The following is a 13,310-nucleotide window of genomic DNA, read 5'->3' as shown; positions in this document are numbered from 1 at the left end:
GACAATTACTAGATGTCAGTCTTCATGTCTTGACAAAAAGTCAAACAAAGGGGAGGTGGAGTTATAAGCTGAACAACTAAACTAAGTTTATGATCCAGCCACACTGAGTGGTCATGGGCACTGACCACAGAACTGGAAGGCAAACATTTGTCCTTTAAATCGTTCCTTCATCCCTATTTCTTGTATCTTATTTCTTTTATCTGGCTCATTCACTTCTGTTTGATCAGCTATAGACAAAGTTGGTATTTAAGTTCAGCAGGACAAGAACTGCATTAGCACTTCTTTTCCCTAAACTATGTTATTCTTTACAATATTAGTAAAATTCTAAGTGCAAGACTTCAACAAATCTGTGCTGCTAACTAGGCATGACTACTGGACTGCAAGGAAATGATTACCTTCTCCAGCCTGAAGCACACTGTCCATGCTATGTGGAGAAGCTGCAAGCTGTGGAAAAGCTGCGTCTCCACTATCAAGTACGCTGGTGCTGTGGATTTCAAGAATTAGAAGAATCAGTGCTAAAAAGCCCTGTGGAACAGTCACTCTGCCAATGTGTCAAAATGGAATGCTTCATGGTTTAAGTAGTTCCTGAGTCACTATCACCTCTGTGAAAGAAGCACTGTGACTGACACGAAGGCTAGATAAACAACAGAAATAAAACACTATGTTACAACTCAAAAGTACGCAATGCAGAACCCAAACAGCATCTTTCTTAAGACAAATTTCTCTGCAAGTTAATTCCACTGTGAAGGCACTGCAGCTGTACAAAACACCTCAAGGGGGGAAAAAGTGGAGGGGAGTTCCTACAGAAGCAAAGAAATGCATCTCTCTTAAGTCCCTACAAAGATGGGCACCCCTGTTTTTCCCAGTGAAAGAAAATACTTTTACTTCTTCCAGCTTTAATAAGCACTATTTAGCCCATCTTGCAATTATTAAACTGACTTCCCTCCCCTCACATATACAGCTCTGGGTGTTACTTGAAGAAGACACCTATTGTGATACAGAACACGTGCATGTATATATGTGAAATCTCACCTGAAAACAGTGCATAACAATCAGTATTTACATAAATCTACTTAGCGAGCAATACTTACGAAACAACCGTATTTGTTGAGACGATGTATTCTACTTCTTTGGTCCAAGGGTTCATGAAACTGAACCAGCGACTCCTCAATGTAATAAAAGACCCATCTTTTATTTTAAACTTATAGCAGTTAGTTGTAATTTTTTCTCTTGTCTGCAAAACTAAAACCAGACAGAAAGTAAGTAACTTTTTGTGGAAGAGGCAGCATGATTATGTGAGCAATGTCACAGAAAACTCAATTCAGTTAATTCCTCCCTCATCCCTAGAGAAAAATGTTATTTCTGTAGTCAACCCCCTTACGCAAACGTGAGCCTCACATTTTCACAAATAAATCCGTGGAAGTCTAAGACAATCATATTATTTGGCACATACAGAACAATGTTCTCAACTAAAGCATTTACAAAGATACCCAAATCTTTTACAGTTTGCATAGTTCTTTTAAATCAAAACTATTCACATTATTTTTACAAAATTTCTTTACTGAATTATTCATAATCATACCTTGTCTATGACATTCTGCAAGATGTCCTATATCGTCTTGATGAAAATATTCATAACATGAAGTACCTAGAAGTTCCTGGGGTAAGTAAGCCAGAATGGCTGTTGCCCTTGGGAATGAGAAGGGAAAGGAGGTGTGGGAGGGAAGGAAGGTAAAGAAAGAAAAAAAAGGAAAAAAAAAGTATGTATTTTCAAGTTGAAGTATTAGATAGCTTACTGAAACACATTCTGAAGATGGGAAAGGTACAAGTAATGCTTAAAGTTATTTTAGTGTAACGTGTTTTTCAGAAGCATTTTCTCCCCTAGTTACAACCCTTAAGAGTTAGACAAAAAACAAACAACAAACCATCAACCAGGCCCATAAGAAAAGAGCCTTTATATTATATTTATATTATATATTATATTTATATTATATATATTTATATTAACAAATAGAATTTTCCTAAAGAAGCAGTAAGAGACCTACTATGCATCTGGTTTAAATCAAACAGGAGCATGAAGCAAATACAATGATTTTTTTCTTTCATCAAAAGCAGCCACAAAGTCAACTTACTTTCTCCCTCACCAGAAAATTGTACAACTAGACACACCTGCAGTACAAGAAAGTCATGGACTCTTGATCTGACTCTCTGGTAGCATTCCAGGAGCTGTTGGCATGGATGGAGAACATCTCAAGAAACTACTGAGCCCTAGTAATTTCAGAACCTGACTTCAAGAAAGATGCAGTTGAAGCAGGTGCTCCAGAGGCCAGCAACAAGAACGTCTAGGAACTACCACCTAAGGAAAGATTGAACTCCCTTCCTACCCTCCCAAGAAAGACATTTCATTACACTTGTGCCTCCCATCTCAAAGGAACATTAGAACAAAAAAAAGAACAGATACAATCTGTTCACCTAGTTATAATGGGTTTAAACTGCAACAAAAAGGATTCAGATTTAGCATTCGGATGGAAAACAATTAAATAGAGTATACAAGTTTGAATCCAAGTTGTCAACATTTTCTGAGTCATTATTTTGGGAAGACTTCAATATCCATCAGGAGAATATATCTGTTCTTTCAAAAACAGAGTTCATAAACTACCATACCTTGGTATGACAGCTTGGCACACTTTCTGAGCAACAGAAAGGCTATGAGTACTTTCAAAGCACCCACAGTGACCACCAGCTGTAAGTACTGCTGCAGAAGAGCTGGTATTTCAGAAAGCTTGATACCAAATTAAAAACAAAAGAGAGGGGAAAAAAAAGCTACCCCAACCAGACAGACACCATTAACAAAGATTCCACTTACTGTACTTTTTCTCAAGGCAATCAGCTCTATTTCCTCTTAAAGTCCACTAAAAATCAGAAGACACCAGACACACCCCAGAAACAAACTCCAGCAGGCAGATTCTGGCAGAGTTTGTAGCCTGGACTTTTTTACATTGTAAGTAATTGGGCCTAAGCCACAGACTCTGTCAAACAGTCTCAGCTGAGCAGTCAACACATCTTGGCAAGGAAGTGAAACAAAAACACCCTCCCCAGCCAACCCAACCCCTCCCCATTACCATCCTTCTCCTTCTCCTTCTCCTACCCCTTTTCCCTTGGGAATGCCAGTTATTTTGAAGGAAGGTTCAGGTCATGTCTCTTTACTAGGTAAGAAAATTCAAGCAATTTCTTTTTTCAAAGATAAAAATTAGCCTTAATAAATAAATAGATAATAAAATTGATGTTTGAAGGAAGATACCACATTGGTCCAAGTTCTCAAACCTTTTCCAAAAGTAAAGCTTATGGAAAGCTTGCTTTCTTAAAAATATGTAAGATTATATACAGAAGCATTAATTCAGCAGAGTATGTCCAAGTAGATAAATGTATATACTATAAAATCCTAATGCAGCCTGTGCAATAACTTACCCATGTAGCATTTGCAAAAGATTGCAAACAACAAAATGATGTAGTTACAAAGTTAAAAAAATAGGACAGAATATTCTTCTGAAGATAACATATATACACTTATCCCTCATGAACATACGGAAGTGCTACTTGGATTATTCTGCCTAGTAAACCATAGCTTTGGAGCTTTTGTTATTTAATCAGTAGAACCTAATAAATACACAGTAGTAGCTTTGAGCTGGGTGTCAAAAGCCAAAATAATTTGCAGTTGGGATTTAGTAAAAAGCTGAAAAGAATTTTTCCAGTAATACTTACACTTCTCTAAATATCACACTATCAGCAAACCAGTATTAGAATGATGTTTTGTGGAAGTTATTACAAGTATTCTTACCTCTGATCTACAAAAACAAACTTTCCATCTATCGCATGTCGAGAAACATATTCTGTAGGTTTCACCCTGATCTCACCATTGACCGGCTGTGGTACTACATGAGGATGTAGCCGTCCAATTGCAACAAGACAGCTTAAATTACAACCCTCATTATCTGGTTCATTATCTTCATCTAGTCCCATTTTTGTTGGTGGCCAGCTTTTTAAATAACCTGTACTATGGATAGTGCAAAAGCTTTTGCGGTCCACTGTAAAAAAAACAAAAAACACAAAAAAAACAGTTAGGCCATAGATACTGCTTTTGGAGAACTCATCTCTCAGTTCTGCTAAAATATACTTCCTCTCTTATCCAGGATATTTGTGATGCTGCTCAGAAAGGGCTTTTTCAGCACTCCTGTTTCAATGCAGCTCATTTGAGATAAATCCACGTATAAGTTATCTACAAAATCATTGTTTATACTGAAACATCACATCGTTCAGACCAATATCTCTTTTGATCATCTTTAAGTAGAAATTGCATCACATCTTATTTCAGCAAAGGATGCTAATATAATAACATAAAGGATTGTTTGAAGAAATTAATATAAACATGACACCGTCATCAACTTAATATGAATCTCCTACAAAAAAAAAAAATGGCTGGCAGAAAATACATTGTTTGGGTGTACAGAGGATAAGTTGTGCATGGAGGTGAAAACTAAGATACACAGTGACAAGTAATACAGCCAGTATCTGAAAGAACTCTCATTCCTCAGCACTGAGCAGGCCTTAAAACTGCAATAAATGAGACTTCCACAGAAGAAATCCTTGTGCCTAACTGCATAAAGTGATTTACTCAGGGATGAGCACTGAAGTATGATACAAGGTTAATACAAAATGTGTTCTCTGAAGTACTCAGAAGAAAAAACTTTCAAACATGAACAAAATATATACTCCAATATATCTGGAAGAACACACTGCAGAGGAAAAAAATATCCAAACCTTAGATAACATTATGACCGAATACTTCTGGTGTAGAAATACTATGTTTCCGGTACTCAGAATGTACTAAACCCAAACATGAACTCATAATAAACTCATTTTGTAAATTGGATATCCATCTAGATATTACTTGTCAAATATGGAACAGAAAAACAGTATGGTTAACAGCTTCACTTTACTGGAGACATGGGCTAGAAGGTGAAGCGTGAATGCGATAGATTGGCTTCTGAAGATGCAATAACCACACCAGAACCACCAGCACAAACTGCCAGCAACAATTTCAAGAGAGCAGAGGGGAGAATTTGGCTCTATATGATAATCCAATGTGTTGAACAGGAAAAAATGAGAACAGTATGAAGAGAGAAAAGTAACAGACCAAGACTTAGTTCACATAACATCTTATGAAGAAACATTGATGCTGCTCAATAAATATAAAAACCTTAACCACCGCAAGTGATCAGCTGTATACAAAAAAGCTTGACTGCCACTATGTTTGATAATAAAATTTGCAATTGTTACCTTTCTTCTTTGAACAGGTTGAAGGAAAATCCTTGTCTTCTACTTTCACTGAAGGTCTATTGCACTTCATCCTACAGAAGAAGGACCGTCTTGCTCCAGAACATAGTCTTGATGGCCCAGGTGTTATATCAGTTTTAACTGGGAGTCCAGCTGTAGCAAACAGAGGAAGTGAGGAAGCCTTCTTTGGTGGTTAAAAGTTAACTAAACAATTGATTACACCATACAACTAAACTGCATGATGTTTTAACTTTGCAAGGACTTGCGCAAAGTCCCAACCATTACATCCTCATTCAGAAGCTGAAGTGTTATTTTGGAGATTTTCATTTACATGAACATGCACAGGATTCTAACTGACTCAACTGACCACATAGAATTTCTGATTACATTTTCTACCATGAAAGCATTGACACAAGCTTGGAGAACACAGGCTTCTAAATGTGAAGATTAAAAATAGATTGTAAAAGTCCACACGAGTTTTGCAATAAACATGATTTCTTTGAACATTAATAAACAGATTAAAATTGGAGAGATTATTTACCCATAACTAGAACAGTACTTAATAAATATAGTTGCTAGATAAGCCTGTGACCCTTCAGACAGGAAGACTTTTTTTTAATCACAAAACACACCCAAAGAGCCTATATGCATGTACAGAGCAGAATAGACCATGTGACATTCCAGGACTCTCTCAACTGCAGTGTCTCCAGACATCATATTTTTACATTGTTCTGACAATGAAGCATAGCCAGCACGTCTATGGAGGCGATTCTTCCCCTCTGCTCTGCTCTTGGGAGACCCCACTTGGAGTGCTGTGTTCAGCTCTGGGGGCCCCGACACAAGAAGGACATGGACCTGTTGGAGTGGGTCCAGAGGAGGGCCACAAGGATGATCAGAGGGCTAGAGCACCTCACCTATGAAAACAGTCTGAGAAACATGGAATTGTTTAGCCTGAAAAGGCTCCAGGGACGCTTTATAGATGCCTACCAGTACTTAAAGAGGGCCTACAAGAAAGCTGGAGAGAGACTTTTTACAAAGTCATCTAGTGATAGGACAACAGGGGATGGTTTTAAACTAAAAGAAGGGAGATTTAGATTAGACGTTAAGAAGAAATTCTTCACTCAGAGGGCGGTAAGGCACTGGAACAGGCTACCCAAAAGAGCTCTAGATGCCCCAGTCCCTGGAAGCGTTCAGTGCCAGGTTGGATGGGGCTTTGAATAACCTGGTCTGGTGGGAGGTGTCCCTGCCCATAGCAGGGGGTTGGGAGTGGATGGCCTTTAAGGTTCCTTCCGACCCAAACCCTTCCATTACTCTATGATGGAAGGGGGAAAAGGTAGCAGTGACACACAGGGACTGCAAATGCCCAAGACCTACAATTATGTATAGAATCACAGAATTATAGAATATTCCGAGTTGGAAGGAACCCATAAGGATCATCAAATCCAACTCCTTGCACCGCACAGGCCTACCCAAAAGTTTAGACCATGTGACTTAGTGTGCAGTCCAAACGTTTCTTAAATTCATACAGGCTTGGTGCAGCGACTACTTCACTGGGGAGCCTGTTCCAGTGCGCAACCACCCTCTCTGTGAAAAATCTCCTCCTGGTATCTAGTCTGAACTTCCCCTGCCTCAGCTTCACCCCCTTCCCGCAGGTCCTATCACTGGTGGTTATGGAGAATAGGTCACCCGCCTCTCCAGTCCCCCTTGCGAGGAAGTTGTAGACCGCAATGAGGTCCCCTCTCAGCCTCTTCTTCTCTAGGCTGAACAGGCCCAGTGACCTCAGCCGCTCTTCATACGTCATCCCCTCCAGGCCCTTCACCATCTTCGTCACCCTCCTCTGGACACTCTCCAACAACAGTTGAATGTCCTTTTTGTACTGTGGTGCCCAGAACTGCACACAGTACTCAAGGTGAGGCCGCACCAGTGCAGAGTAGAGCGGGACGATCACTTCACTTGCCCTACTAGCGATGCCGTGTTTGATGCACCCCAGGATATAGTTGGCCTTCCTGGCTGCCAGGGCACACTGCTTGCTCATATTCAACTTGCTGTCAACCACGACCCCCAGATCCCTCTCTGCGGGGCTGCACTCCAGCCTCTCATGGCCCAGTCTGTATGTATGGCCAGGGTTCCCTTGTCCCAGGTGCAGGACCCGGCACTTGCTTTTGTGAAACTTCATGCGGTTGGTGATCGCCCAGTTCTCCAACCTGTCCAGATCTCTCTGCAAGACCTTTCCACTCTTGTCCGAGTCTACATCTCCTCCAAGTTTGGTGCTGTCGGCAAATTTGCTCAAAACACCTTCTAGTCCTACATCCAAATCGTTTATAAAGACATTGAAGAGGGCTGGCCCTAAGATAGAGCCTTGAGGGACCCCACTAGAGACCTTCTGCCAGCCTGATGAGGCCCCATTTACCACAACCCTTTGAACCCTGCCCGTCAGCCAATCGCTCACCAATTGTATGATGTTTTTGTTAAGCTGTATGCTGGACATTTTGTCCGGTAGGATCCTATGGGAAACAGTGTCAAAATCCTTGCTGAAGCCTTGCTGAAGTCCAAAAAGATCACATCAAAAAGATCACATCAGCTGGTTTCCCTTGGTCGACTAGACGGGTGATCTTATCGTAAAAGGAAATCAAATTTGTTAGGCAGGACCTACCCCTCACGAACCCATGTTGGCTGGGACCAATGACTGCATTGTCCCCCAGGTGCGCTCCAATAGCCTCAAGAATCATCTTCTCCAAAATTTTATCAGGCACTGACGTGAGACTGACAGGCCTGCAGTTGACAGGGTCTTCTTTCTTAACCTTCTTGAAAATTGGCACAACATTTGCCAGCTTCCAGTCTACCGGGACCTCTCCAGATTCCCAAGATTGTTGAAAAATATAAGAAATCTTTCCTCAAAAAAAGAAGTTCATATGAATATGTCCTAACGATAAGCCCTGACCTTTATCATATACTTGAAGGAGATTCTCACATTCTTTTCTGTGGAAAAGAACTGTAGAAACATGGTACAAAAAAATGCACATCATATCTGGAAGCCATCAAGAGAGTGCTGGTACAACCAGAGTGGTAGGAAGATGCTTGGCATACTTCAGAAGCATGGGATATCAGCAAGGCCACTGATGCAGCTACAGCTCCAGGGGAGAGTTCTCTGGGATCTGGTGGAGGATTTAAATCACATAGCAACTTTTTTCACAGCTTGCTAACTACTTCAACCACTTCTGCATGGGGATATATATAAATGAGCAGCTATAAATGTACAAAACCTTCTAGGACCCTGTAGACTTTTAACGTAAGGAGGAAAATGGTGATACCAATGTTTTAATGTTGAGTGCCTCTTAAAACGAGAATTGCAGGAGGTCACCTCAAGGAGGTGCTGCAGACTGCCCTTCACCATATACACTCTAAACTGCCATTCAGCGGATAAAGCACAAGTTGTGCCCAAGTCACTTATGCCAACTTAAAAAATAAAAAAAATACTAGTACTCTCAAGAATATTTGTTCTTGAAAACTTATCAGTTGGTCTATCACAGCAGATGAGAAGACTGTAATTTATGGTATTTATTTTTGCCCTAATTTTGTCAGAGGCATGCAGAAAAGGGGATAGAACTGGATGAGCACATTGCATGACTAGACAAAACCATGAGCTAGAAAAACTTCAGCTGATCCAGATGGAGCCTCTAGGCTCACTGCCCTGGAATGACCTTTCTTGGCTCCAGTTTCTGAAGTTGTTCTGGTAGCTTCTTTGCAACAGAGTCCTACCAACTTCTGATCTTGACAAGCATGAGACTTAAATACCTGGAAATTTGCAGTTGTAAGATACTACCTTCTACTTAACAGACTCCTGTTATGACAGTGAATTAAACTCCTACTCATCTCAAAACAGCACAGATACAGAACTACTTCAAAACAACAAAATGGTCTAGAACTAAGATGCACAGTAGGAAATCATTCTAAAGACTGGATCAAAAATCTTGAAAGAAAAAGGTTAGGTCATTGCTGGAAGTGGCAAAACAAAAGAAAACAAAAAGTCCTCTGTCATGACTGACAGTTATGGATAACCAAAATAATACTGTGTGTATCCTGACCACTGACTGAAGGATTAGAACAAACACTTCATGCGTCAGTGGGAAAAATTAAACCTTTGATGCCTAGAAACAAAACAATACCTCATGTGAAGCCAGTTAAACTAATGCATCTATACTGCAGAGCATGCAAAAACTACAAGCTTCTACATTCAGGTACCTGTTTCATACTTTTTCTTGGCATGACACAAAAACCAAACAGCATCCCCCAACACACTTTGCATGTTAGCCAAATATTCAGAAGTATTTTTCAAAAAGAATACTCACTTTTTGCATCAATAAGCCTTTCTCGTGGTGCAGTGTCAGAAGAGGAGAGCTGCTCCTTCACTTTGGCAATGTCTTTAGGATGAAGGTAATCAAATAAACTTTGACCAATCAAATCATTCTGTAGGGATTGAATATTTGAACAAAATTTAAAATAATTGTACAGTGTATATTCCAAATTTAAGTATCAATTACAAAGAATCCTTCTACATATAAATCTAACCAATGAACAAACATCTCATATCCAAGATTAAATGGAAGATATCGGGATGTTTTGAGGTTACAGTGATGTATTTTCAGTAAGAGTTTTACAGAATGAGTATGCTCAATCAACCAATATTCTTTCTCTTCAGTTTCATTTTGTATGCTCCACATTTTAAGTTAAAATCATAGCTGCAAATGTTCTTTTTCAATATTTACTTGATTAGTAGGTATTTGGTACATATTTAGCTAAAGGCTGGCAGATGAAAACTTTTGAAGCTAATACAATGTTTAAAGTTGGAAAGGAGGGCAGATGTATAAGTAATGATCTTCATTATTTCTGTCAATATATATTGCAAGTTACACTTCATGTTAAGAATATATTTTAAAACATGGCTTTGGTATAATTGATTCCCAGTTTCCTTAAGCAATTATGCTAGCAGAAACAGAAAGATAACTGAGTTGAAAAAATCATGTAAAGCTATGTGTCACAAACAGTGAAATAAAGTTAGTACATTTTTACCTCCTTCCTTTGAATGGAAGTCAGCAGCAGTCTTCTTTAGTAGCATGACAGAAAAGCTTTCTTTGCAACAAATCTCAGCTTCAAGGCAGACTATTCACACAAATACCCCTCCCATATAAATGTATAATAATAAAATTGCTTTCAAATCTTTTAAGGCCTAACATTACTTAAAATGGAAAAGAATACCTGACTGTAGTTGAGGATCTTGAAGACAGATTCTGAAACAAACAGTATCTTCCCTCTGTCACAGCCCACAACAAAAAGAAATCCATCTGCTGCCTAATTATGAGATGAAAAAAAGTAAAGTGAAGTTATACATCTCTTCATTGCATCATCATGACCTTTAAAAACACTTTGTATACAGCAGGATTTCTATACTAGGAGAACTCTTAACATTTAGAGGTAACTGAGTCAACAAACACGATATGAAATTACAATATTGTTTTTTTTTTTTCCTCTCATCTGTGAATATTTTCTGGCATCATTCTGGGCAGAATTTACAATCACTTATATAGGAAGAAAGCATCCATATTTTGTCCAGTAATATTACAATGATGTTTAATAATGCCTATTTTAAAATTATTATTTTAACTGCACTTATTCCATAGTTCCTATTTCAGAAACCAAATGTAACCTGTGTATTTATCTATCTGTCTGTAGGCAAGTTGTTCCTGTTTTGAAAGTACTATTTTTCAACCACATAAAAGCATGCAGGATTAGTCCCTAACTTCATAGCTCTAAAGTCACACACAATGCTGCAGAAATTCAGTTCTGAATATGCTGCAACTGGCCACTGCAGTTCTTCACAAATTACACACGCTACTAAAAGTGCTTAATTATTGACACAAGCCATATATACTCTCCACACTATAAACATACATAGGAAGCAGCCAAACACACTAAGTCACATTACATCAGTGACCTCTAAACAAGGTGCTTGTTATATCATTATATGGTAATAATCACATCAAGGTAGTCCATTGCAGAAAGTCTGTAAGAAAATTGTTTCGGTTCATTTCATGAAATAACTGAAGATTCAGATGGTTACCATCAGAAAAGCAGTTTCCTCAGATCTCCCCTTATAATCCTTTTGCTTAATTTTAGAGATGTTAGCTATCTTTAAAAACCAGAGACCTTATGCAATAGTCTTACAAATTGACACATTAATTTCTATAATCAAAACATTCTTAAGCTGAGATACAAGGCAGAAAAATACTGGTGTTTTGCTTCGGGAGAATTATATTCACAGACATTAATATAATTAAAAGCTGAAACATACCCTGAGAATAAGATGTTTTAATTCGTCATCTGATAGAAAAGCAGGCTTATAGTTGGCTTCTGTATATGGGTTTGTAGCACCTAAAGAAAATAATCCCCATATCACAAACTTAATTTGTGACACGAAGAAAAAAATACACACTTAAATGAATAATTTTAATTTGGCTCTTTTTAAGACTGTTACTCATTTCACCTGTTCTTTAAAATGAAAATTGCTTTTTGGCTTAATTTTACTATCATGATGGATTCTGTTGATACTAACTCAGAAAAGAATGAAGCTTTTTAGCTAAAACACAATATTGCATTATGTAGCAACACAAATTAAATGCCTTCTGAGATGGAAGGGTTTTTTGACTTTTTTTTTTTTTTTTTTTTTTTTTACTCAAATGCTGTGCTTGATTTATGGTCTATTCTAAGAATCTGAAACTAAAAGTAAGAGATAAAATAAAAATCTTCAAACTGTTTCTTCTCCCTAGATCCTAGTAAAACATGACAAACATGACAAGGTGATGTAAACAGATTGTCAGGTAGGATCTTGCAAATCAGTACTCTCATGCCATGCCATGCCAAAGACAAAAAACATTCCACTGACCTTACCTAACAATGCAAGAAAAACCACAAAAGTGAGCAACCAATGAGGCATCTACTTATTAAAGAGTGATTCTTTTTATCTTATCCCTTCATAAAGACAAGAGAGTCAAATTAGTAATCACTGAACCGCTATAAAGTAGCAACATAATTGAATGACAATGGCAGGAACAGCTGCACCTTACAAAACTGCTAGGATAAATATGACTGGAAGATGTCTTGTGTCCTAGAATAGTCACTAGAACAGTCACCATTTTTGTAAATTATCAGCATCGCTATTCTTTCTCAAAGGTGTAGGCTTAAGCTTTCACTATCATCACAGATTGTATCCAACAATTGATTCTTACTTGGAGTTTTAGGACGCACAAAACTTTGCAACAGCCCCAACTCTTCAAATCCCACATATTCCCCTTCAGGTACGTGTAACAGAAGCTCAGGAAAAAGACTGAGTTCTCAAAGGATTCTTCATTCTTTCACAGAAAGCTTAAGCTATGAACACAAACATCATAAATCCTGTAGGAATATTATGCACACCTAAAATTTAACCTCTCTATCCAAACAAGTCCTGCACATGGCCTGCCTAAGAGCACAGATCAGCGCTACAAAAGATTCATCAGCGGACTACAACTTAAGCCCTTTGCTCCTATGCCCCATATTCGTCATCTGTCTCACTTTTGTTGTAACCAGCCATAATCATAGAATGGCCTGGGTTGAAAAGGACCTTAAAGATCATCTAGTTTCAAACCCCCTGCTCTGGGCAGGGTTGCCAACCACTAGAGCAGGCTGCCCAGAGCTGCATCCAGCCTGGCCTTGAAGGCCTCCAGGGATGGGGCATCCACAACCTCTCTGGGCAACCCATTCCAGCACCTCCCCACCCTCTGAGTGAAAAACTTTCTCCTAATTTCTAACCTAAATCCCCCCGTCTAAGTTTAAAACCATCCCCCCTTGTCCTATCACTACCAACACACGTAAATAGCCGTTCCCCCTCCTGTTCAGACACTCCCTTCAAGTACTGGAAGGCCACAATGAGGTCTCCCCAG

At 38.8% G+C, this 13,310-nt stretch overlaps 1 protein-coding gene across 10 annotated transcripts in view; it reads right to left on the bottom strand.

The window, feature by feature from the left end:
* The window catches only part of ARNTL (aryl hydrocarbon receptor nuclear translocator like), a 51,832-nt gene that overhangs the window by 5,421 nt on the left and 33,101 nt on the right, over nucleotides 1–13,310 (bottom strand). For all 10 annotated transcript variants that reach the window (XM_035326884.1, XM_035326882.1, XM_035326879.1 and 7 more), the window contains 8 exons: nucleotides 11,684–11,763; nucleotides 10,591–10,683; nucleotides 9,684–9,801; nucleotides 5,338–5,487; nucleotides 3,839–4,085; nucleotides 1,583–1,689; nucleotides 1,092–1,242; nucleotides 396–484 (listed from right to left, as the gene is read on the bottom strand). In XM_035326884.1, coding sequence (XP_035182775.1) covers nucleotides 396–484; nucleotides 1,092–1,242; nucleotides 1,583–1,689; nucleotides 3,839–4,085; nucleotides 5,338–5,487; nucleotides 9,684–9,801; nucleotides 10,591–10,683; nucleotides 11,684–11,763 — 1,035 coding nt within the window. The remainder of the gene's footprint in view (nucleotides 1–395; nucleotides 485–1,091; nucleotides 1,243–1,582; nucleotides 1,690–3,838; nucleotides 4,086–5,337; nucleotides 5,488–9,683; nucleotides 9,802–10,590; nucleotides 10,684–11,683; nucleotides 11,764–13,310) is intronic.

The sequence above is a fragment of the Oxyura jamaicensis genome, chromosome 5, assembly GCF_011077185.1.
Source record: "Oxyura jamaicensis isolate SHBP4307 breed ruddy duck chromosome 5, BPBGC_Ojam_1.0, whole genome shotgun sequence".
NCBI lineage: Eukaryota > Metazoa > Chordata > Aves > Anseriformes > Anatidae > Oxyura > Oxyura jamaicensis.
Note: the sequence above shows the minus strand (reverse complement) of the source record. Positions and strands in the feature narration are given on the sequence as shown.